This window comes from Cyprinus carpio, chromosome B22 (genome assembly GCF_018340385.1).
Source record: "Cyprinus carpio isolate SPL01 chromosome B22, ASM1834038v1, whole genome shotgun sequence".
Classification (NCBI taxonomy): Eukaryota; Metazoa; Chordata; class Actinopteri; order Cypriniformes; family Cyprinidae; genus Cyprinus; species Cyprinus carpio.
In genome coordinates this window covers 33,042,534-33,067,509 of record NC_056618.1, presented here as the reverse complement: position 1 = coordinate 33,067,509, position 24,976 = coordinate 33,042,534, and the positions used below count along the sequence as shown (strand labels likewise).

General features: G+C 38.4%; 2 protein-coding genes across 3 annotated transcripts in view; one reads left to right on the top strand and one right to left on the bottom strand.

The window, feature by feature from the left end:
* Positions 1-3,977: 3,977 nt before the first annotated feature.
* LOC109047046 (26S proteasome non-ATPase regulatory subunit 1-like) overlaps positions 3,978-24,976 on the bottom strand; it is a 33,152-nt gene continuing 12,153 nt past the window's right edge. The window contains exons 17-25 of the mRNA XM_042749745.1: positions 11,828-11,942; positions 8,694-8,810; positions 7,789-7,891; positions 6,260-6,429; positions 5,800-5,892; positions 5,584-5,676; positions 5,298-5,498; positions 4,787-4,950; positions 3,978-4,163 (exon numbers count right to left, since the gene is read on the bottom strand). Of these exons, the coding sequence (XP_042605679.1) occupies positions 4,804-4,950; positions 5,298-5,498; positions 5,584-5,676; positions 5,800-5,892; positions 6,260-6,429; positions 7,789-7,891; positions 8,694-8,810; positions 11,828-11,942 (1,039 nt within the window). The 3' untranslated portion in view covers positions 3,978-4,163; positions 4,787-4,803. The remainder of the gene's footprint in view (positions 4,164-4,786; positions 4,951-5,297; positions 5,499-5,583; positions 5,677-5,799; positions 5,893-6,259; positions 6,430-7,788; positions 7,892-8,693; positions 8,811-11,827; positions 11,943-24,976) is intronic.
* Positions 15,601-24,706, top strand: LOC122134023 (5-hydroxytryptamine receptor 2B-like). Of its 2 annotated transcripts, XM_042749746.1 has the most exons (4): positions 15,601-15,965; positions 16,585-17,089; positions 20,817-21,017; positions 22,969-24,706. In XM_042749746.1, the coding sequence occupies exons 2-4, from the start codon at positions 16,813-16,815 to the stop codon at positions 23,859-23,861; spliced, it is 1,371 nt and encodes a 456-aa protein (XP_042605680.1). In that variant the 5' UTR covers positions 15,601-15,965; positions 16,585-16,812; the 3' UTR covers positions 23,862-24,706. The 2 variants fall into 2 exon arrangements, with proteins under 2 accessions (XP_042605680.1, XP_042605681.1); XM_042749747.1 differs by lacking the exon at positions 15,601-15,965 and having other exon boundaries at positions 16,313-17,089.

Here is a 24,976-nt window from a genome sequence, read left to right as displayed (position 1 = left end):
CATTATTAGATTGTAAGAAGTCGTCTCCCATGCAGGGGGTTGCCATGTTTGTAATAGGCTCAGCTCGCGGCAGAGGCTGATGTTATGTAAACACTGGCACTCTATCTAAAACACGGCAGGCGTTCAGTCACTCATGATGGGATGACCTCATGCCCCTGCCAGCTGTGCACTGACTCACCTTTTCATATCATGCACGGTTATAAACTGAGAACATTGCCCTTCACACTGCTTCAGGAGATTTATTTATAAACCTTGTAAAAGAAGAAGGCTCAAGCCATGCATTATTGTTATTACTAAGCTTAAAGCCAAAGTGAAGGGTGAGCATATAAAACAAATCAAGCAATGTGAAATGGTTTTAAAAGCGAATGACTTAACCGTAAACTATATGAAATAATGTTATGTCGTCATTTCCATGTGGCGATTGGTCAGAAGATAAAGTCATTTCATTTTATTCAAGCTAGCGCCTAGTGTCTTCCAGGCATCTATCCTTGCTCTGCGGTGGAGAGGAAATCTGCGGTTGGCTTCCAGCCGAGAGACAAAGAGCCACTGCTTGAGTCCTTTTCCCTCCATAAAAAAATAAATAAAAATACATTTGTACAAAAACAAAGGCGGCACGCTCCATTAATGTTAGTATCTAACCCTCATCCTGACAAGCTGTCCTCAAAAGAGTTCCACGATAGTTAACTGTTATTTTAAACCTTTCCATACTTGTAAAAAAGCAAAAGCTATGGCATAAGATGGGGCTGCTAATGCTTCAATTCTGAAACACAAGAAGCCAAACTCTGTCATAGCCTACTTAACATTAACATCAAGTGGAAAGTGTAGGAGTCAACCACAACCATTTTCATGGCCCACATTTGTTCCATCTCTCTGCTTAATGATTTCTTTGCCTAATGAACCAAAGTCTTCTCTCTTCTTTCCAGAAGTTGACCGTTCAGGATTGACTCGTGAGTTCACTTTCAAAAAATCACTAGCATGCAAGCGTGGAGAATCTAAACAGTCTTTGTGGGATTGTTCCTTTGACTGTAATGATGAATGAAGAATGAAGAGCTGTCAGCAACATACTTTCACAACGCAATCATCCACCTAATGGCTGGAAAATTGGGGATGTTTGTTGCCCTATACCATCAATTTAGCCAACTCACTCACATTGCTTTTCTATTACTCTATTCTCACTTCCCAGAATAGGGAGGCCCCTTGAGTCGCTCTCTCCAGTGGAGACACTTTTAAGAGCAGAGTCCCAAGGGTCTCATCAACTACACCTCAGTGCTTCGCCAGCAAATGGCTGGAAAATCTACTGAATCCGTGACAGTGAATCTGGCTTCCAGCTGTGCTCAGAGAGAGAACTCGGACAGGTTAGACAAGACCCTGACCAACACAAGAACCCTCTGTTGTGGATGTTAATTCAATCAACATACAAGTGATAAGTAATAAGTGACGTGATATACAGCCAAGTATGGTCACCCATACTCAGAATTCGTGCTTTGCATTTAACCCATCCAAAGTGCACACACACAGCAGTGAACACACACACATCGTGAACACACACCCAGAGCAGTGGGCAGCCATTTACGCTGCGGCGCCCGGGGAGCAGTTGGGGATTCGGTGCCTTGCTCAAGGGCACCTCAGTCGTGGTATTTCCGGCCCAAGACTCGAACCCACAACCTTAAGGTTAGGAGTCAAACTCTCTAACCATTGGGCCAAATTCGGCCAGAGAGTCTATCAGTGTCCAAAATGTCTTGGCACGGTCTGCTCTGGAAGTGTTTATTTTATTTGAGAAACACTGGCCATGGAGAGCCAATGAAACACATTGCGAAAGCAACTGGAAGCTCTTCTTTGGTCACTGTTAAGACAAACCCTTAACTATTTTTCAGTCACCACAACAAACAATAAATTGTATAGGTCCTTGTAATGTTCAACACTTCCTAATCCTGTTCTATAACTGAAAATAAAAAGAATATATATATATATATATATATATATATATATATATATATATATATATATATATATATATATATATATACACACACACGCACAAAGCACCCAAAGACTGCCCACTAATAGAAGCTAATCTATCTGCTAAGTTCATCTCTTATATAAACTAAATTCCTTCGGCGTGGTTCATGGCATGTGGGCACTGTAGACATGCAATCATGGTAACAAACGGTTTACTGTCAAACAAGTCCTTATCAGGATGGTTTGAAATAAATGACTTCAGTTGTGGTTGAAATGAAAGAGCTGCGAGTGCTCTCAGAGTCAAGGTATAAGGAATTAATAGGAATAAATGCATCAACAGAATTTATAAAAAATAAAACTTTCTAAAGAAGTTTCACACTTGGCATCTTCCATTGTCACATTATTGTTGTAAAAGCCGGGCCTTTCAAAAGAACAGACCGCAGTTCCAATTGATGCCGCTAGAAATCCTGCAGGTCATTGCAACCTGGTTCCATATTGCCACTTTTATGAGATGAAGATACAGATCCAACTCCTCCCACCCTACATATACCTAAACCTACCCGTCTCCACCCCCTGACCCCTAAAACCACCCATCTCCACCCCTAAACCTACCAATCTCCACCCCCTAGATGTGGATCCAACCATGCCCCCTGGATCTTGTGTTTTGCAGTGAGGGGCTACTGACTTTTACAAGAGCCATTAGTCCGACCCCTGTGTTCCATTACACCATTGTATTTATGATGTTTTGCAATTCTAGCCAAGATCCATTAATTCCCTGGCTCTCGAGGAATCATAAGTCATCCCTGTCCCCAGTTCAAATGAACATCCAGCGTGTCCATCACTGCACCCAGCAAGTACAACAAACGGAAGGCTCTCGACCACCTCCAGAGCCTGGACACCCGTCATAAACGTCTCTCCAACACCACTCTGGCCAGTCTGCTGACTGACCGAAGGAACAAAAGAGGTTCGCTCTTGCCAGCCGTTCTGTCATCAGTGCGGCTTCAACAGACTGTGACTTCACGGCAAAAAGTGATGGAGGTATTTGTTCACCAACAATCGTACTTGGGCAGGACGCGCCATTCTCCAAGTGTTCGCTTTGACCCTTTAGGGTCATATCAAGACAAGCTCCATTTCCTTGTTAGATACATCACCTTGTATGGTCACATACTCAGAAATGGGCAATGAAGGAAAGATGACAGATAATAAAGTGTAATAATATAGTGGTTTCATCTGCTTTTGCCATGATGTAGACTCGCCATTCTTCTAAACGCAGTTTACAAGAGCAAGGTCCATTAAGAGAGGCTGATGATCACTGGGGTCTGTGTTGCAAGGTCCTTAAAAGAACTATGAAACACTTTCTTTTTCTTATTTGGAAAACAAACCAATTAAGATCTCTGCAGTTACGACATAATTTACAATCAATTCTCTGTAAAAAGAGCATTAGAAGGTCAAGATTCTAGACGCCCTAAAATGACAAAGAGATGCCAAGACATTACCAGAAATTTCAAGGAAATATAAATGCTATACCAGTTTCTTTCTGGAACTGTGCCAATTTTCCTGAAGTCAAAGTGCAAAGTATCCCACCCACTTTGTAAAGACATGGGAAATTAGCGCCTTGACAAAAAAATCTTTTCCTTTTAGGGGATACAGTGAACAGTCGGGGGAAAGTGTGACCAAATGCTTCCTCCTGTCAGTTTAGGTTGGTAAAGCACCTCTGACTACATACCATTAACAGTCACTTGGTAGTTTCTGTAGAAAGCACCTTATGATATACAGTATATGGAAAAAAGGTGAATCGTTTATTTTTCCGAGAAAATACTGTCACTATGACTGATGATGATGTGAGTGAATTGAATGATATGTCTTTCCTCCAGACAGTTGGTTATTCTTTTTTTAACTGTATTTTGTGTAAATTGAGATTTAAAAATATATTCGCTACAGTGAGTGGAAAAAATACCAAAAAATACCAAAAATACATATAAAGCATACAAGATCCACCACAATAAAAGCACCCAATCTCATGTTCAACATATATATTTTATTGTAATGACGGAAAACCATTGTGTAAAACATCCGTCAAGTGACCACGATAGGCCAAAGTGGAGGAAACAACGTAAAAAAAAAAAAAAAAAAAAAAAAGAGGTGGGCATTTGAGTAGACATGTAGCGGTGCATGCTGTGAACACGCAGAATTCATAACACCACCTGCAAAAAAAGAGTTGAGATGAGCACATGAGCTTCACCGAGTTATGATTCAAAAGTTTTAGCACCCCGTGAGGCTGCATAATATCTTTAAGAAAAAATATTGTAATCATATACCATAAAGTTTCTAGAGAAAGCTGCATAATGTGATGTTTTCCATACATCAGAAATTCTTAGAGTAGCAGTATTGAGTTGTTTGAAAAAGTCAAAGGTGAAAACCAGGCTGTGCAAAAGTTTGGGCACCCCTTCGATTGTGTTGATTACCTGTAGTCACTTATTGCACAGGGAACAGCACAATGGAAGGGTGATGTGAAAAAAAGCCTTTTCTGAGCACTGCCAACGCAGAAATGCTGTACCCATAAGTTATAAATTCTATCCAAATGAAGTTGCTGCTTCGAAAGTCAAACAGATTATAAACTGAAATGATGATTATCAGGGGTGCCCAAACTTTTGCATAAAATCATATTGGAATTTCATGAAATTTAGGTTTAGGTAATTTAGGAATTTCTTAGTTTAGGATCTTCACATGAACAAAGAGTCTAAACTAAAATAAACTGGAACAACAACTTAAATTCAATATATAAAACAAAAGTAAAAAAAAAAAAAAAAAAATGTAGAGGAAGTACCTGTAAGGTGGCGTATCTCACTCATCTATGTATTCGAAGGGTTCTGGGGCCTCGGGCTCCTGTTCTTCCTCCTCGATCTTAGGGCCATGAGCAGACACGGGTTCCACAAGCTCCTCCTCTTCCTCACTGGTGTCTTTCAAGATGATGATGCCACCCGTGTGTAACTGGGAGCGATAATGTGGACGAAGGGGGTTACTATATGGTGTGACAGTCCAACTATATAATTCCAGGAAAAATGAGTTGTCTAGATGTCTTATTTAATGCAAAATACAGAATCATGTTCCTGCTAAAGCAGACATTTTCACATCTGACGTCTCATAAAATGCAAAAAAACAAGTGGCTGGAGTCATGCCAGCTGACCTCTGAGCACTAAACTGCAGCTCTCAATGCTGTTTATTTAGAGCTGTTAGGCAAATGTCTTCTCTCTGAAGAGTTTCTCTCATTGGCAGCATGAGAGGTTTTACAGATGAAAACCGTCAAAACAGGCCTAAATCAAAGGAGTCAGACTCACAGGTTTGAAGGGCTGGTATCTGCAGCTGTCGGGCATGATGAGGACCTTGAGCTGGGCGGCCATGACACGTGCTGGGTTCTCCAACATCTGGAAGTTTGGCTCTGGCTCTTTTTTCTTTTCCTTTTCCTTTTCCTTCTCTTTCTCCTTCTCTTTCTCCTTATCCTCATCTTTCTTCTCTTTCTCTGCTTCTGCCTGTGTTTCCTGCACCAGATAAAGACCAAATCACTGGGGTTCTGCGGTACATGACATGCTAAAGGTTTCTGGAAGTGCTGTGGGACATGCATACCACTTCCATCTTTTCCTCTTCCTTCTCTTTCTTCTCCTTTTCCTTCTCCTTCTTCTTGGCTTTAGCCGTGATGGACAGAACGGCGGTGGAAACCTGACAAAAGAACAGTGGGTCAAGTTACACCATGAAATCTGGGGACTAGAACATTGGTTTTTGGTATCAAGTGGAGTTGTGACAAGCCAGGTGAGAGTTCACGATACAAGGGTTAAAACAGACCTTCTCTTTTTCCTTCTCCTTTGGCACTTCCAAGGGTGGAGGGTAAGCAAAGGTGGAGGGCTTGCAGTTGGATCGATACTGCACCTTTGGCATCTGTTAACAGGAAAGAACTTACTCTAGCATCCTCAAGCAATAAAGAGGACCATTTTGGTGGCATCGGCTTTCCCTAGTTTTAACAATGTGAACATTTGAGTTAACCAAGGTTAATCCAAACCTGCTCCTGGAGGGCCAACATCTTATAGAGAAGTTTCTAGGCACCCTTAAGACTCTTGATAGCTGGCTCAAGTGTGCTTAATTGGGGTTGGAGCTAAACTACAGGACAGTGGCCTTCCAGGAACACGATTGGACACTCCTGAACAAACTGCTTTACCAGTGCTCCAACTAGCATGCATGGAAGGGAAGTCACCCATGTTGAGGTTGCACTGTGTTGCTTTATAGGCTGGAAGACATTTCTTCTTACCTTCAGATCCTTGTTGAGGCCGATGATAGCTGTGGGTGTGAAGGCCAGAGACAGGAAGTGAGAGAGTGGGAACCAGAACCAAAATTGGGTGAAGACCAAGAGACCCACCACAGATGGCATGTGGGTGTGGCCTGTGCGTGACTGCAGAGAGATCGTCACATTACGACCGCCTGAGAAGAATCAGAAAGATGGTGTAAGAAAGCTCCTCTGGAACTCCAACCCGCCTCTTCATTAGCAAAGTTTCAACAAAATAGGTCTGCTGTCAATAGTGTAGCAATCCATGAAGCGCCACACATTTAATTTTGGTGTTTTGTCTTTATTACGATTGGACAGTGTAGAGTAGGCAAGAAGTGAAATTGGAGAGAGAGGGGGGCCGTGGGATCGGGAAAGGTCCTCGAGTTCTGACGATTCGTGCTACCTCCCATTAAACAGATAGGTAGCACAAATCGATAGCGAAAAATGCTACCCATCAGATTGTGCTACCAGCATCTTAATCGTGGTTTGAGGCTTTTTTCTGTCCATACCTACCCCTACCCTACCATGCCTGTGTGTATTTTTATGCTCACTGAAATACTGCAGTATTAGCTTAGCAACATGCTAATGTCAAAGTATATTTAAATCGAACATGAGTTGATTCTCCTGTGTGTTTTCCGCGATGTGCACTGTTTGTATAGCACATGTAGTTGCTGCCTATGTAGTGTATATTGTTTAAGATGACATTGTATGCTGTAGACAGGAAGGCAGCTTAGGTTTTGGAGCCACAGTGTAAGAAAGATTTTATAAAGCAGCTATTTAATAAGTTGCAGTCTGCATGTGGTGGTATGCCTTATGTATTTAAATTAAGTGTTCAGGCATGGACCCCTAACTGAAACCTAGAAATCCCCCATGTTAGGAACTGTCGCCCAACTGTAATACAAATAATTAGGATGCAACACCGTCCCAGCATGTCCTAAATTCAATTACAATGGGCAAAAACAGCACTCCATGTGAAATACTCCGCTGACTGTGTGATAACCTGCACTGGGTTTTTGCACAAGCCGATATTTGGGAAGCTGGGGGCAAGAGCATCTCGAAGGTCGATGCATTCTTTCAATATTAATAGGCAAGCACCCCTGGGACTGAGTGAATGATATTTGCTTGTAGTGGCATGAAGACGTGGTGCTATCTTGCTCGGCATGCCACATTCTTGTCACGATCCTATCAGCATTTTATCACAAAGCCTTAAACGGACTTACCTGCTCTGACATGCATACAAAAGGTTTGTTTTCACCCTCACATTTAGCACAGAACACACAACCATTCAGTTATTTGAGATAAGACTCTATAAAGCACATTAACCCAGAGAGAAAAAAACAAAAACAAATGGGCAATGCACATATTAAAAAGATTGTTTCTACAAATCCTACTAAGAATTTTTCCTTTATATTTCATTAATGAGAATAAGGTAAGGCAGAATGCAAATAAATAAATGAAATTAAGCACATGGTAGTCTAGTCCAGAAACTTTAAATAGTCACATCTGATACTGACCTGCATCCAGGATGCCCTGAGCCAGGATGGCCCCGAATTTGGCCATCACATCATCATGCTTGTCACTGATCACCTTTGAGTAGAGCTGTCGAAACTGGTTCACCTATGGAAAGAAAGAGTTAATGTACAGCTGATCTCTGATACACGACAACTGTGGTTTTAATTTAAACAAAGAACGAGAACAGGAAACAAGATGCGAAATCAAAACTTAACTTGTTTTAAATGTTTCTGGTCTTATGCCCATAATTTAAAAGATGGTTTCTCAGGGATTTGACAAGGTCAATACAGATTCATGTGCGAAATCACTTAATTCGCTTTCCAAAATATTAAATAAACATTTAGATTTTGTTAAATGAAGTCTGTTCGAAGGCATTTATGAGAATCATACTCTGCTTTCTCTCTCCAAATTTTAAGGCCAGGCTCATAAAACATGTGGCTAGCATGAATTTAAGTCTGCCCGGAAGGGATATTTAACAAATGATTTCCATTATTACAACTCCAGCCTTTTATTACACCATAAAACAGGGATTTCAAGTCAATTTTACTTTCATGCGGCCATAAAATTCGCAGCCCGGTAATAATCATGTGGTAAAACTGAAGGAAAATCACCCCAAGAAACAAGCAAATCTACCGTGACTACACAACCACATTGTAGAAATGATTGGACAAAGTCTGATATTACAAGAGGTGAATATTTATGAATTAGGTGCATTCTAGAATCTCTAATAAACAGTAAAATGACAGACTATTGTTCATTTTCAGTCTGTGTAGTCTCTCAAGCCCACAAAAACTTCCTCTAGCTAATGCACATCCATTAATCTGGAACCCTTTTTTTTTTGAACACTTACGAATCCCAGAAGCAAAATAATTAACCCGAACCACCCAAAGTCACACATTCCCCTTACCTTTGGACAGGTGACCTCTGTCTGCTGGATCATGATCAAAGCTGAGGCGATCAGCGCACCCTGTCTTACGTAATTCACCGGGTCATTGGTCATGGGCTCCAGGAGATTGATTGCTTCCTGTTGGAGGAAATCGTCAATGGAAGCATATGAATTATAATTATGGAAAAACGGCAGCATACACACACACACAAACATGTAAATTGCACACAATGCAGTTTTTAAATTAACATCTTAATTATAAAATTTGTATTTGTTGTTGAAATTTATTGATTTACACAGTGGATGTCATAACTTGTTTCATAACATCACTAACAGTTAAAGTAAAATATAATGAGTTTATACAGTAGTCCAATATTTCTCGTAATGCTCTTCTCTAGACTTCATTTCTTTAGTGAACCGTGGACGCTGTGGACACTGATGACTTGGCGGAGGTAAATGAAATGCTACGTGACATTTAATTTAGAAGCTGTTTTATTGACGTCTTTTCGTGGTTGAAAGACTGAGCGATTACGGAATGAGATGTTCATTTATGTTTATTTCACGGTAAAACTAGTGATAAAGAGTAGGGCTGGGACAATAAATCGATGCATCGCGATTCGTGGATCGATTCTGAGATTTTCGGAATGCATCGTGATTCTCTCTCGAATCGATTCTGAGATTAGTTTTTAACAGCAGATGGCGCTCTTGGCTAGTTTATAACCGCACACTCAAATGCTCACGAAGAAGAGCACTTGTGCGTTCGGCTGAGTAATGCAAGTGGTTAAATATTCTTGCACATCGGCTTACATGCTTTTATGATGCAAGATTAATGTAAACACGGCCCACTGTGGATACTCTTGTAATTCGCTTCAACCTTTTCGAACTTTATGAATGATTATTTTAGGTTCAAGCGGTGTGTGTAAGGAACTGGGAGCAAGCAGAATACGGCTATTTCTAAAGCACACAGTGCCATCTGCTGTTAAAAACTAAGCTCAGAATTAATTCCAGAGAGAATCGCGATGCCTTTGGAAAATCTCAGAATCGATGCGGAATCATTTCTCGATTCGTGATGCATGGATTTATTGCCCCAGCCCTAGTACAGAGTAAGGGATGATTGCGCTCACTCGCGCTCTGTGCTGCCATTTGAACTGAGGTATTTATACAGCGATCTGTCGCGCCACAAAGAGTGCCAAAACGGCATTTATTGTCTTAATTTCCTGAAAAAAAAAAAAAAAAATGGACGTCATTTAAAAGACGAGACTTTGTTTCTTATCAAAAGTAACAATATATAAAACTGCAAGTTCCCGATGAAGTTTCACTCGTATAGTGGTTAAAACAATGCTGTATTTGTTCGGTAAACATGAGTACCGAAATGAGAGACTCAATACAAATGCATGCACCGTTACACCCCTAGTGCATGAACTTTTCATCCTTTAGTTTGGTTTGTTTAAGATGGGTATTCAGTGTCACATTTGATCTTTAATTTAAAAGCCAAACCATTTTGAATTACAACTACACTGAAGACGGAGCCAAAACCAGCAAATCTGGCTCACAGATCATTGAGAGCTAGGGTGACATTACACAACATACAGTACCCCATCATTATGCATATTTCCGCAATTGAGTCAGCAGTTGTTTGGAATGATTAATTCAAAATAAAGCCAGAGTTTGTTTGATAGATGGAGCCAAAAAAAGGATTGTGTCAGGACAGCAGAAGCAGAAATTATACTGCAGTAAAACCTTGACCAGGTGTATAAATTACGGACCCAAAACTGAATTTGTGACCCATTTAAACGGCCTGACAGAACTGAAAGTGTGGGAGATCTTAGCTCGCCAAAAAAAACGCCCATGACTGTATTTGGGCACCTGAGAGGGATTTGGATTAGAGTTATTATAAGTTAAACAGTCAAGACCAATCTTCATATTACATTTTTCCAGCTCACGAAACGTGGGAGTTGAGTGGTTAATGGCTAGAGCATTGTCCAAGGCACTGGTTTTAATCTCATCTCCACTCGAGAGGTAAATGTGCCATCTGTGACTCTTCCACTGGCAATGCAATAAGTCGCAAAACCGACCTGAGCATGCATAAGAGCCAATAACATCACTCAGGATTGTTGTAAGACAGTTCAAACATCTCTCTTGGGTCCTGGCAGATCTTGCCCAGCTGTCTTACAGACTCGTTTAATAATCATTCAGCCGTCTAAACTTTAACAGTCATATCAGTGCTCCAGACTGTGACTAAAATGGCCACAAATGCAACAACAATGACTGAACAAAAACTGATATTGTTGATAAATGAGAAGTTACAGTACACTCATAAAACGATACAAATCTCGTAACAAAACGAAATAAAAAAAGGTCTTACAATATTCTATACATTATCATTAGGAGTTTACGTAAAGTTGCTTTGAAAAAATGTTGTAAAAAACGTTGATACAAATAAATAATAAATTTGACATCGTAATAACTTGACATCGTTATACTGCATGTCCGATTTGTGCATAAATGACTCGTATAACAATTTAACATCATTTACAAATCTAGATTAATTTATAACATTTTAGGTTGTATAAATTAACATTACAATTATTAGTTATTAACGAAAATGTATTAAACTAATATTAGTAACCCTTTAGAATATGTTGCTTTTGTTGATATTAGTTAACCACATTAGTTAACGTAAACTAACAATGAAAAAAACTTCTAAAGCACTTATTAATCCTAATTAATGTTGATTCCAACATTTAATAAAACATTATTAAAATCAAAAGTTGTATCTATCAATACTATTTAATGGACCTGTGCTAACATGGACTAACAACGAACAGCTGCAAAGATTTATACACTATAACAACTGTATTGGTCATAGTTAGTTAATACTAGTTAATGTGTTACAGGAACCTTATAGAAATATCTATACACAGCAATATATTTGAACTGAATATTAACCTAGATGAAGCTGTTTAAAAGTTCACGTCATCTACTGTTCATTCTATCGTTTACATTTATTTTAATAACTGAATTAATATTTACCTTGTAAAATAAGTTTTTTTTTTCCTGAAATTTTTCTGTATTAACTTCGACAAACTGAAATTATTAAATGTATTAACAAGCTAAGAGTACTCAGTACAGATACAGTATTGATCAAAACTCACCTTGTTCCCAGTGCCAGCACAACAGATGCCCAGAGCCATTGCAGCGCCGCAGCGGACGTGAGGATTGTAGCTCTCAGACAGCAGAGAAACCACACTGGGACACTGTTCTGGAGTCCTGTGGACACAAACACAAGACACTTGAAGCAAAGACCATCATTTCTCCAAAATGTTTATTTTCTCAGACAGTAATACTTCAGATCGACTGAAGGAATGCGAAGCTTTAGTTCTTTGTACAAAGTTTATGCAAAGGAACTATTAAACTGGCGTGCAGCTAAATTTACATTTATAACAAAAGAATCTAACTCGATAAAACATTACAGGATTCCATTCATTAAGCACATCTGAAGTATGCACATGAGTTTATTACGAACAAGACCATAAAATTATAGCATTGGGAATGTTCGGCCATAAATGTGACAAGACTTTCTGGCCTGATATTTTGTACTTCGGTACAAAGGCATAATAGATGTTTTATTGTTCAAATTGTGGTTCTTTGGCTTTTAATACAGTTGAATGAAATGTATAGAAAGCTTCTCTATGAACATAAATATCCATTTCTATGCAAACTCGATCAGTGTTGAGGAACATACTCAATTTACAAAGTTACAAGCCAATTAACAAGTTTACATTTGTTAAGCTACAGTAAAGCTAGCTACATTTAAAATGCTACATCTGTTATTCTACAAAGAAACGTCCTTGACTGCAAGACTACGTGAATCTTCTGTTTAAATCTGTGGTAATGGTAATCTTAAATAGCCTGAAGGTCTAAATGGCCATGCAGGAATAAAGTAGTCAAATAACAGCCTCATTTTCCTCATTAAATCCTCCTTTGAGACTCGGCTATGCCAACACTCTCAGATGACACATAACACAAAGTCACTGAAAGGGAGCAAACTGATTACATTAAATATTTTTTTTTTTGTGGTCGATAACGTAAACACTGTCCATTATTATGAATTGGTACTGCTCTATAGTAGTTTTAAGTTTCACAAGCTGTGTTTCCATTAACCCTCAAATTGCGCAAACTGAAATTGCGAATTGAAAAATACGCTAAATGGAGAATCACATAAATTTCGCAAAAACTCTGATATATCGCAATACTTTTTAATGCTCACATGAGGTGGTTTTTTTCACATTTACCGGTCACCTGGCTTACCCTTCAATTAAAAATAACAGCTAGTGCCATGTCGCTGATATATACGTAAACCTAGCAACATCCATTGCCATTTGTCGCGAGAGGAAAAAAAAAAAAATGACGTTTTAGTTTAGCATAACATCCGTTAATAAAAATGTCATTTTGCAATTTTTTTTTTAGCTACATTTATTAAATAATGCAAAAGTCTTGTGCAAATTAGAAATGAAAACACACATATTGTTAATACTTAAATGCTTCAAACTAAATCAAGTATCAAATATTATCAAACGATACATAAGAAAAGACGAATACATCTATATTTTCTATGTAAACATGGAAATGAATTCAAATCAATATCTAATCTTTAATTCAGACTAATCTGATCAACACAGATGATTTGATTGCAATATGCTCAGAGATTAATTGCGCAAAACCAGATTTGTATAGCTTGTATAATACCAGGTTGATTTAAGATAAACTGAATTAAATTTAAAGTTCAGTTTTGGTACAGAGCAACAAAAAACACAATCTCGTCAGTAATAACAGACAACATGTCCAGTTGAGACAACTGCTTGAACCCTTTCCAAAGGCCAAACCCTTTCCGTGGGAAGCTAATCCACAACTTAGTACTCGCATACAAATGCCAACTAGCAATAAAAAAGGATTTGACTTAATCTTTCATCAGGCTGGAATTAATGTGTTGCGCCGGATATCAAGGGCCGAACTTGGCGAGCTGGGAAATACAGTTTCAACGCTGAAGTTGGGAAACTTCTGTACAAATACTAATCTTGGCCAGGGTCTTATGCTCATCCACGGCCATTTATTCAATCTAATCCTGACTGGTCATTTGGGTTTTAGAGGCTCATCTCAGATTCAGACTGGAGCTTCATTTGTTTTCACAAAGAAATTTAGATTTGCCTTCAATAGGTTCTGGTATTCATTCATAACAACTTGCCAATTTTTGAAAACAATTTTTTTTTTAAAAAAGTACAATGTTTGTGCTCCACACTAATACACATGCCTATGCATAGTACATTTATAAATAAAATAACCCAGAAAACCATGATTTAAACACTAATGAAAAAGTACCAAACGTTCTAATTAAAAAAAGAAAAACCTTTATATGTACAACTTGCATTCGTTCAATATCAAAGATCACTGATCACTGTCCCCAAAGAGCTTACACATATACAATATATATAATTCCTTCATAAAAACTCCTTTGTCTTTCTTTGCAAGCACAATCAACCTTAACAGCCTCTTAAATCTTTAGCTAACAGCTCCGTCCTAAATCTGGTTTAGTCTGATTTAAGTTTTTTCATGCTAACTTTCATAAACAAAAGACAAAGCCTGACACACTCCAGGAGTCGGAGGCATTCATGGTTCAAGAGTCTCCCTTTGCCAGACGCTCTCCAACGCACCAGTAAAATGAACAAACAAAAGAGTCCCCTACACCAGCACCAGTCCACTTAAAAAAAAAAAACAAAAAAAAAAAACAAAAAAAAAACGGCATTTCTTTACTAGTTTATTATTAAAACAGACTTCAGGTTTCAATACATGCAACCCAAAAGTCAAAGAGTTTTAACTAAAATACTTCTCATTAGACGTCTACAAAACTTTGGGAATAAAAGCAATTGCACGAATTTCAAAAGAATACATTAAGGTCAGATTATTAATTTGAATTAACTAAAAACAAATAAAATAAAAAAAAGTTGAAATTAATTTGATCATACTTAAATGCTTAAGTTCAATCTCTGTCTTTAATTTTTTATGTAAAGTAGGTGAAATGATAGTTTTAATTATACTAGTTGCCAAGACACAATTTTATTTTATTTTTGATTAACAAACTACTAAAACTAAAAATAAAATGACAAAAACACAACAAAATTACTAAACAGCTCAAATTTTTATAATTCAAAATATTAATAAAAACAATAATAGTATATCAAATGATAATATTATAACTACTCCTTTAATAGTTTTAAAAAAGCATTCAGAATGAGCCTCTTTTGTTGGTGTTTTCAGTAACCAGCGTTAACCTCTAGCTAACACCATGTCAAGGTGGGAAACAGATGTCTCTATACAGCCTTGGGTACTGGGAAGGAGGAGCTGGATGAAGATTGTTCACGGACTGGCCTCACAAAAGTCATTTAATGTGAAAGTCAGAGTCAAATCATCAATCGATACTTCTTAAAATACGACAGATCCACCACAGAACCGACCCGCTCAGTATTCAGAGGGTGTTAAAGGGCAATCACGCTCCATCTGGATATACAGACGGCTGAGGAAAATTAGCAGGGTGCTTCAAGGTCCAAGTCTGGATAGAAACCCAATAGCTCAATAGAAACCCAATAGCTCAGAAAGCATCAAAAACACCACGTTTCTTCATTTCTGGCAAGAAGCAGGTGGCAGGGATGTGCTAAACCATTTTTTAAATATGACTAGTTGACTGAATGAAAGAAAACGGATAAATCACGTTATGGAAAAACTATGAATGACAAAAATAAACAGCAGCATTGCTGCATTGAAGAAAATGACCCCCCAGGATCACTGGAACCACCCCAGTGTCGACACATTCATCCCTTCCTCCAGGTTTAACTCATGAGAGAGCGAGAGAGAGGGGGAGGGGGAGGGAGAGGCAGAGCGAGTCCGTAAGCAGACACAGAATGAGAGACGAAGGGTTAGAGGACGTCTGGAAGTGTTAGACCGGTCCGTGATCACGGTAGGTGATGCGGAGAAGATCTGGGGAGTCGCCCAGCTCCTCGAGAACAAGGACATTCCTCAGCATGCAACTGAAAAGTGAGATAATATCTGGATCCGCTCCCACAGAGAATTTGTTCGTGTACTTTGTTTGGTGTATATATAAGATGAGAGTTCACAATCCGAGGAATGTTTTGTGAAGAAGCACTCGTTTCATCTGCTTAAAAGATGGGGGAAAATAAAACGGTGAATAATATGGAATTAAGCTAATGCCTAGAGGAAATCTGCAGGTTTGAGTGCAAGGTACGTGAAAAATTTACTTAATTTTCACAATATTTTTCATCATGGAAGAACGTTTAATATATTAAGAACCATTTTAAATTTAGAAAATATATAGTTAAAAAATGTAAATGTAATTTGAGGAGTTTCTTTGTAGCTTATAATGGGGAAAAAACATCAAAGAGTAGTAAAGTTGGTAGGGGAAAGGCTATAGTCTACATAACAGAAATATAAAATTTAAGTCAATTCATGCTAATATTCTACAATAGTTTTTTTTTTTTCTATAAATGCCAGATTTTTACTATATTTCATAAAATTATCTACATATTACACACCATTTGTCTATTTCACAACACTCATTACATAACGTTTTGCTAGAAGGGGCCATTTCGAAATTATAACGAAGTTATGAAACCCTAATTATTGTGAAAACATAAACATTGTTTATGAAGTCATAAGATTGATTGAACTAGATAGGAAGACAAATGACTCCATATGGTCAACACTCACAGATCATTACTGATAGCTACTTCCTTGCTTAATTAAGAAACATGGCTTGGAACACGCTCCGCTAATCACATGACCAGAAAATCTCATTTGTCATAGATCAGTTTGAAGACCACTGTAATGTTTATATTCGCAGGAGAAAGAACAAAGATGGTCAGTGCCTTGTCTACCATGTGACCAATCCGGTCTCCGATTCCATCTGGAGATAATAATTTGGAGGGAATTCTTTAGAAACTCTTTTGCTCAAGCAAACACAAGTGCATCATTTGAACTTGAACGTACTACCACCCTCGGACTAGAGGGAGTCTGTGACAATGCTGGACGAGCCCACGGAAAAAACAAAAGCACACCTTTCCAAAGCAGAATGGCTAGCAGTAGCGTTTCTTCCATGCCGGAGCTCAACCAAACAGGGAGCGAGAATTGGGATTCGCTCCAGCCTGGAGAACCACTCCGTTGGGCCGCGCTGCTAATTCTTCTGGTCATCATCCCCACCATTGGTGGAAACATCCTGGTCATTCTGGCAGTGTCACTGGAGAGAAAACTCCAGAACGCCACTAACTTCTTCCTGATGTCTCTGGCTGTGGCCGATCTGCTGGTGGGATTGCTAGTAATGCCCATCGCTCTGGTGACCGTGCTATTTCGTAAGTAACCTAAACATTAATTGAGGAGGACTGTTTATTGTAGAATTTGTTAGCAGATGGAGTCTGTGTCCTGATTTTGAAAAGCCTTAAAGTTTCTCAGAATTACACTAAAACCATATTAAACAATGATAAACACTACGTTTCGTTTCCCTGAATGAATACACACAGAAGTCAAGCACTCTTCAAAACGTTTCTGGTGTAAACATGCCTCACAAGCTTCAAACTACACAACATCTGCCAAGCTACTGCTATTATAGTTCTGATGCCAGCTTGGCTTTCAGTTCCGATTGCCAAACACCCCACTCGGTCTATTATTTCTCATTAATTAGACCTGATGACATTTATTGAACCTTATTTGCTGCACCTTGTCTGTTTCAGTTGTTTGCTAGATCATAATTTGGCTCTTGAACAAGAACCTTAAAGGGACAATTCAGCAATGAAATTGTGTTCATGTCATACCAAACCTTAGGACTTTCAATGTGGTCCGAGGTTTGGAACGACATTAGAGTAAATAAATGACTGAATTTCCATTTTTAGGGCAAACTATCCTTTTAACAGTGCTGGGTAGATTAGTTATAAATTGTAGTCTGTTGCTGATTCCAAATTGCATGGTGAAAAATTGCAGTTAGTAACGTAATCAATTACATTACACGTTTTAGGTAATATAATAAATACAATGTGAGCGCCACAATTTATTGACCAAGACAACGGTAACTCTAGATGTTATTTTTTATTTTTTAAACATAAGAACTCGCGATTAAATGTAATCTTAAAAATAAAGCAACTTTTACCAACTGGAGTAATTCAAAGCTTTCAGTCTTGTGGAGGTAAGATGTGCTTGCTAAATCATTTAAACCAAACATCCACCAAAGGCCACATCCACATCTGTGGACCAGTTGAAGACAGGAACTGAAGTTAAAGCCATGTCTCTGTGAAAACCTACACGGCGCTTGATAAAGAGTCTCAGCAACGCTAAAAACAAGAGCCTACTATGGAGAGCACAGCACAAATGTGTTTCTCTGAGAACGAGAGAAATATTTACATGAGGAAGTTGAGACTTGGCGGCGCTAACCTAAAGTGTGGTAGAGCAGAGTGAGTCTTTATTTTGCTTTCAGCAAGAGAGGGCACACTTACCTGTCAGTCTATTTGAGAACTAGGGCTGGGCGACAGTGAATACTTTCGCTTAGATTTTATGTCTCGCCAAAAAAAAATCTAAGCAATATCATAATGGTTTTCACATGCAATGACATTTGAACAAAATTGTGTTATCACCCAAAATTATTTATAGGCGGTTCTATGTGGTATATTTCATATACTAATGTGTTTGGGTGAATAATATTTGGGTAAAAACATTTGTATTACTATTGATTGCTACATTGACACATATAAATGAACACAACCCTTAATAGATTTTTATTGTTTTAGTTCTTAGGCTGTAGTCACATTATCCGAAATTTTGTGGGAAAACAATCCAGTGTCTATTGTCAACAGTGTAGTGATGTATGAAGCACTACTCACACAATCACTTTTAAACCAAGTGGCTATCTGTTGGTCAACACAGCTAATTCGCATTGCAAAATCTGTTTAAAATCTTTCACCCTTATGCAAAATTCCCAACTGCATGGATTCCTATTACAATGACTGTATTTTGCAATGGAAAATGGTAAGTGTGACCGCAATCATTCAACATTTAGAATCTATTGCGCAACAATGGCTTTTTAGATACAAATTTGGGTGATTGGGAGAAACAGGATAGTTGATTTAATTGACGATTTTACAGAAATGCAAGGACACAAATACAGAATAGTGTCATCTAATGCAGGTTAGCCTAGTCTAATGCATTAACATAAAAAAAAAAAACAAATTAATGTAGAAACAAAAAAAACAAAACCACTTAAAAAATGCAATAATATTTACATCCAATTTATGACTTAAGATGAGTATCATTGATAGCAACACTACTGATGTCTCTGAAAGGTTTTTTGTGTGTGTGTGTTATCATCACAAGCCGACAGGGTTTAATTGGGTTTTGTTTGTGTATGTTTTCTTTTTTTTTTTTTGTTATATTATATTGTATGGTTTAGCCGTGATTCCCATTCACCTCCATTATAAGACTGACAAATTGCAACAGTTTGAGCAATTAATAAATACACCCTAAAAAAAAGTAAAAAAAACCTACAAAAAACTTTAATATATTCATCAAACAAATTAAAAGCTTCTAATTCCAAACAACATTCAATAAAAAACAATAATACTGTTATCAAACCCTAAATTCTAAATTAAATAAGCTATAGATGTATCCTTAAAGCTACAAAAGCAATTGATTTCCTCTTTTTTCCTCTCTCTCTTTTGTTTTCTGATGAACATCACAACAGCTGGTTTATTAGCTTATTTGGCTGTTTAAAAAAAAATAATAGCAAAACCCAACCCTAACCCCGCCCAAACCTCAACAATTGTAATTTCATTCATGCTTTAATATGAAATAATAGTATGAGCCAACCCTAGCTCCGCCCCTGCGTTAACTGCGTCAAATCTGAAAAATTAATCAATTAATCGCCCGCATTAATGCTAATTTTGAGAGCACTAATAACAACATCATGCTGGTTAAATTAATTTCCCTCCAAAATGACAGTAAAACATGCTGGATATAGAAAGCCCAGCTGGCAATAATGTAGCCCTCTCTGAGGAGCTGGTGATCTGACCCATGCCAGTTTTCAACATCTGGTTATAGGCTCTCCCAACCATGGAGGTCCACTCACACACACACACAAGTTTGGAGATACACTACAAGTGAGACCCAAAAGGTTTTTACAAAAGCTGAGGTCCATGAAGGCTAGAAATCATGTTTAAGCATTTTACCTTCATTTTACAAGTGAGACCCAAAAGGTTTTTACAAAAGGCAGCTTATTATGAGTTTTAAGATGTATTTTATGAAAAATTTCACTAAATTTAGCATTTTACCTTCATTTTCACTTCTGGTAAATGTAGAATTGTCATGAGAGCAGTAATATGGCATGTACATCAAAGTTGATCTGTTTTAGTTGAGCATGAAAAAGACAAACAAAAACTGCAGAGACGAAAACAACGTAATCTTATTTAAAGACTTTAAACAACAGCATCTGTAAGTGCAATGGGATGAAGACCAACTCGATTATCCACCGTTTTCTGTTTGTCACTAAAATAAACCGCATCACTGAAGAGCAAGATGAATAGTCCAAAAGTCTTTTGAACCGGTTTTGTTCAACTCAAGCTTGTTTGTATTTATTTAATAACGTTATGATTCACTAAATACAAGAGGGGATGCAAAGGCTGCGATGAAAAGGCTGCGATGAATTTAAAGCAACATTAATGTCCATGTCCAAACAAGACATTATAAACAAGAAAAAACAAATGTATTGTTTATTCCATGCAATTCATTTATTTTCCTACTATGAAAACATTTGACTTAATCTGGAGTTCTTCATAGGTGAATGAAGAGAAGAAACAAGCAGCTAATACTCATTTTTAATATTTAAGATAATAGGTTTGGCCGTCATTTTCCCGAAACACTGAATGGCACAATAACTCTGATGAAAGCCATGCTAAGTTAGCGTGCATGAAATAATGTTGAAAAGATGTCTTTAAAATGTGTGTCCCATCACAAAATGACAAAAAGGTGTCAGAGTTGGTCCTAATTTAAATTCAGACAGCCCACTGATTTGTGCTTAATATTCTCTTCATATTTCAGACTCCAGTTGGCCCCTTGCAGATTTCCTGTGCCCTATCTGGCTGTTCCTGGATGTCTTGTTTTCAACTGCCTCCATCATGCACCTGTGTGCCATCTCCCTTGACCGCTACATTGCGATTAAGAAACCAATCCAGCACAGCCAGTTCAAGTCCAGAGCTAAAGCGCTGGCTAAGATAGCACTTGTCTGGCTAATCTCTATAGGTATGTCACAATGTTACAATTGTTTTACAATTTTCAAATGTAAACACACAAATGCCACCACAGTTTCCTTCCAGAAGACGAAGAGGCTTATAAATGGGAACAAACTCGTATCTAGAATTGCATTACCTACATTTAATAAAATGTGAAATTATAGCTTTACACAAATCTGGCAAAACCCAGTCTCTAAGCGCCAAACCGATCGATGATCTAAACACTCATTGGCTGGAAAAGCTGCATGTGCATACATTTCATTTCTCTCACGTCACTGACTGAACAAGGAGCTTCTATTATTTATTCAAACAAACGATTTACTTTTAATGATCGGTTTTAGTGATACGTGGACGTTGGCTTGTGGGGGGTGGAATGAAAGTAAACACCTCGCAATTTCTGCTCGTTAACATCAGTCCAGACGATTACTTTGACTGCGTTGTTTGGACAAGCTCAACGCACTGTTCTGGAATCATGATGCAGTTTCACCACCATGAAAGGCAGGCCATGTTCTGTGTCACTTGAACACTGACCATGTAACTGTGGACTCCTGAGAATGACTTTGCATATTCTCACATTTGACAAAGCAGTATTACTGAGAGAAAGCAGGCAACAGGAGCTGATGGTTATAGATACTTAAACTGAGAGACCTTAAATCCAAGATGCATTATTGATGTTGTAACTGCTATTATTAGTAATGAATGGCAAATGTATACACTATTTCAATTTCCACAATTTTCAAGTTCCACAATATCGAAAAAAAAAATACATCTTCTGCTGTTTTTAATTTTACTGCGCTATGAATTTTGCTCTTATAAGACGTTGTATCAAGTTAAAACATGCCTCGTGGCCTGTGTTCTGCTCCATTACATAGTGCTACATCAACTTTTTTTTTTTTTTCTAACAACAGATCACATCTAATGTGAGCACCTCTTAAAAACCTAATCGGGATCAGATGAACCCCACACAAGCTGAACTGTTCAAGACTTCTGCAGGACCAGTTAGTCAAATAGTTGTTTTGGAAATACACCAACTCGTAGCATTGCTTTAAAACAGAAGGTAGTTGCCAAAAGCACAAAAAAATACTTTCAGTGGGCAGGAGCTTAGAAAGGGAATGACTGACTATACCAGGGGTCTCCAATCCTGCTCCTGGTGAGCTACCGTCCCACAGATTTCAGCTCCAACCCCAATCAAACACACTTGAACCAGCTAATCAAGGAGTTCAGGGATACTTGATATTTCAACCTGTGCTGGTCTCGGCCTGGACTTGGACCTAAATGAGTTGGTGTTGACTTGTACACTGGTTGGAGTTAATCTCTCCAGGAAGGTATATATCCAGGTGCAGGACTGGACACCATGGTCCAGTAACGTTTTTGCATATTTCCAACCCTGCTCTTGGTGATCCAGGTTCTACAGATTTCAGCTCCAACCCCAATCAAATGCACCTGAACCAGGTAATCAAGGTGCTCAGGGCCACTTGGAGCAGGGTTGGAGATCCTTGGACTATGTCGTAACCTAGTCCAGTTGTGTCCAATCCTGCAACTGGATATATACCTTACTTGAGAAATTAATTCCATCCAGTGTCGAAGTTCAGGTCCAATTCCAGGCCCAGACCAGTGTAGGTTGAATCAGACTGGAGACTGACACCAGAAAAAGGTTGAGATGAGACCTGAAGCAGATCTGAATGGCTCAGACAATGTAAATATGCTATGCTTTGAGGTAAATGAAATTCATCTTGAGTACTACCATCTTGACACCAAAGTGTTCCAACACACCTTCCTAGACGTTTCAAGTAATCCTGAGGACCATGTTTAGCGGGTTCAGGTTTTTAAACTGGAGGAAGGTGCCCCTTTGGGAGCAAGACTGGGCACACCTGAAGTCAATTTTAATTGGTTTGATCATTTCAGAGTTTTATTTAAACCTTATTCTCTGCTAAATGTAATGATTGGTCTTTCTCCATCAGGTATTGCAATACCCATCCCAATCAAAGGGCTACAAGTCTTCGACCATCCAAACAACATCACCTTCAACAACAACCACACCTGTCTGTTGTCACCAGAAGGTTTCGGGGACTTCAAGGTGTATGGGTCTTTGACAGCTTTCTTTATACCACTCACAATTATGATGATTATCTACTTGCTGACAATCCAAGTACTGCGCAAGAAGGCCTATCTTTTGAGATCAAGAGCTGCAAGGCCCAGCATTTCCACAGTCTTCCACCAGGAGTTGCCAGTTGTCTCTTCGCCTGAGAAAGCGGTCATTGCAAATGGAATAAAAAGAGATCGAACACTGCATCCTGTCACAAGGGATGAGATCCCTCTCCGAAGGATGTCCACTATAGGAAAGAGGTCCATGCAAAACTTGAGCAATGAACAAAGGGCATCAAAGGTTCTAGGGATTGTATTCATGTTGTTTGTTGTGATGTGGTGTCCTTTCTTCATTACCAATGTGACTTCTGTACTCTGTCAAGGGTGCAACAGTAATCTAGTGGAACATCTGTTGGATATCTTTCAATGGGTGGGCTACGTTTCATCGGGAATCAACCCGTTGGTTTATACGCTGTTCAACAGGACGTTCAGGCAGGCCTTTAGGCGCTACATCACATGTAACTACAGACGTGTAAGGACTCCAAAAATGCAACGGAGAGGCAGAATTTCTTTTCGGTCATCGGTGACCGAAAACTCAAAACGGTTTATGAAACACGGTATGAAGAACGGCATCAGCCCCGTAAGTTATCAGAGTCCTCTTCGGCGGCGTCCCACGCACCTGCAGAACTCCGCGAACATCACGCTGGACACATTGCTTCTGACGGACAATGAAGACTGCAAACCTGACGAACATGTAAGCCACGTGTAGTACATCCGATACACTTCAAATAAGAAGCCAAGATATGTGCCAGTTGTCCAGTGCCAAAAGCCCACAAGTTCTCATGGGAACCAATGTGATATGGTCTGAAATGGGCTGCATAAAATGGTCAGGGGTTTGTTTTGCATGGTCGCCAATATCACACTCAGTCACACTTTATTTTAAGGTCCAATTCTCACCATTAACTACAAATTTTGCCCTCAATAACCTCTTAATTCGCTGCTTATTAATAGTTAGTAAGGTAGTTGTTAAGTTTAGGTATTGGGTAGTATTAAGGATGTAGAATACGGTTACGCAAAATATGTGTTTTATAAGCACTAATACACAACCAATATATAATAATAGACATGCTAATAAGTAGTTAATAGTGAGAATTGGTCCCTTTACTAAAGTGTTACCTAATACACCATCTTAAATCCTTGGATTTGGAGACAGATTGGCAACTAATATGAATGTCTAAGAACCCCCAAAAGACAAATAGATTTGGGGTGTGAAAGTAATGGCCAGCCTAATAATTGGCGGTACTGTGAAAAACACAGTACTTACAGCAAAGAGAGGAGTATTTTTGCACATCCCAAAGTTAGTAGACAGGGTATACAATGTGAAGCCAAAATAAGACATCTTCTCAATATAAAGCACAAGTCTCGAATAAATCACATCTCCACGTATCTTCTGTATACAATGAATAAATGATAAATGCTTCACTAAGTTATGGCAGGTATTCTTTACTTCTGTAGACTGATCTTGAATCAAAAATGCCTTTGTACATGTAAGAAATAACTTTGTAGATATCAACATTTTTCAAGAACTATTGCCAAATAAACTTTTTTTCCAGATAAAAATAGTTGACATTTTGATTTCATTATGCATTCAGAAAAGCTTTCTTGCATACTGAATATGCAGAAACATGTTAACTAAAAAGTGTTTGTTTTGGCTAATGCTTACAGTTTATAATTGCACAAAAAAAAAAAAAAACACAACATGTCAGTGGTGCTACTATGAAGTTGTGAAAAATCCATTACTGTGAAGAAAACATCCACCATGTTTTACAACATGATCTTATAGTGAAAAGATTCCATTCGCATTTTGTAATGAGTGATCAATCA

What these genes read in the sequence shown, in the direction of transcription:
- LOC122134023 (XM_042749746.1), top strand. Translation starts at nt 16,813, where the DNA reads ATGGCTAGCAGTAGCGTTTCTTCCATGCCGGAGCTCAACCAAACAGGG. An exon ending in TCTGGTGACCGTGCTATTTC is followed by an intron (nt 17,090 to 20,816) that starts GTAAGTAACCTA and finishes TTCATATTTCAG; the next exon opens with ACTCCAGTTGGCCCCTTGCA. An exon ending in TGTCTGGCTAATCTCTATAG is followed by an intron (nt 21,018 to 22,968) that starts GTATGTCACAAT and finishes TTTCTCCATCAG; the next exon opens with GTATTGCAATACCCATCCCA.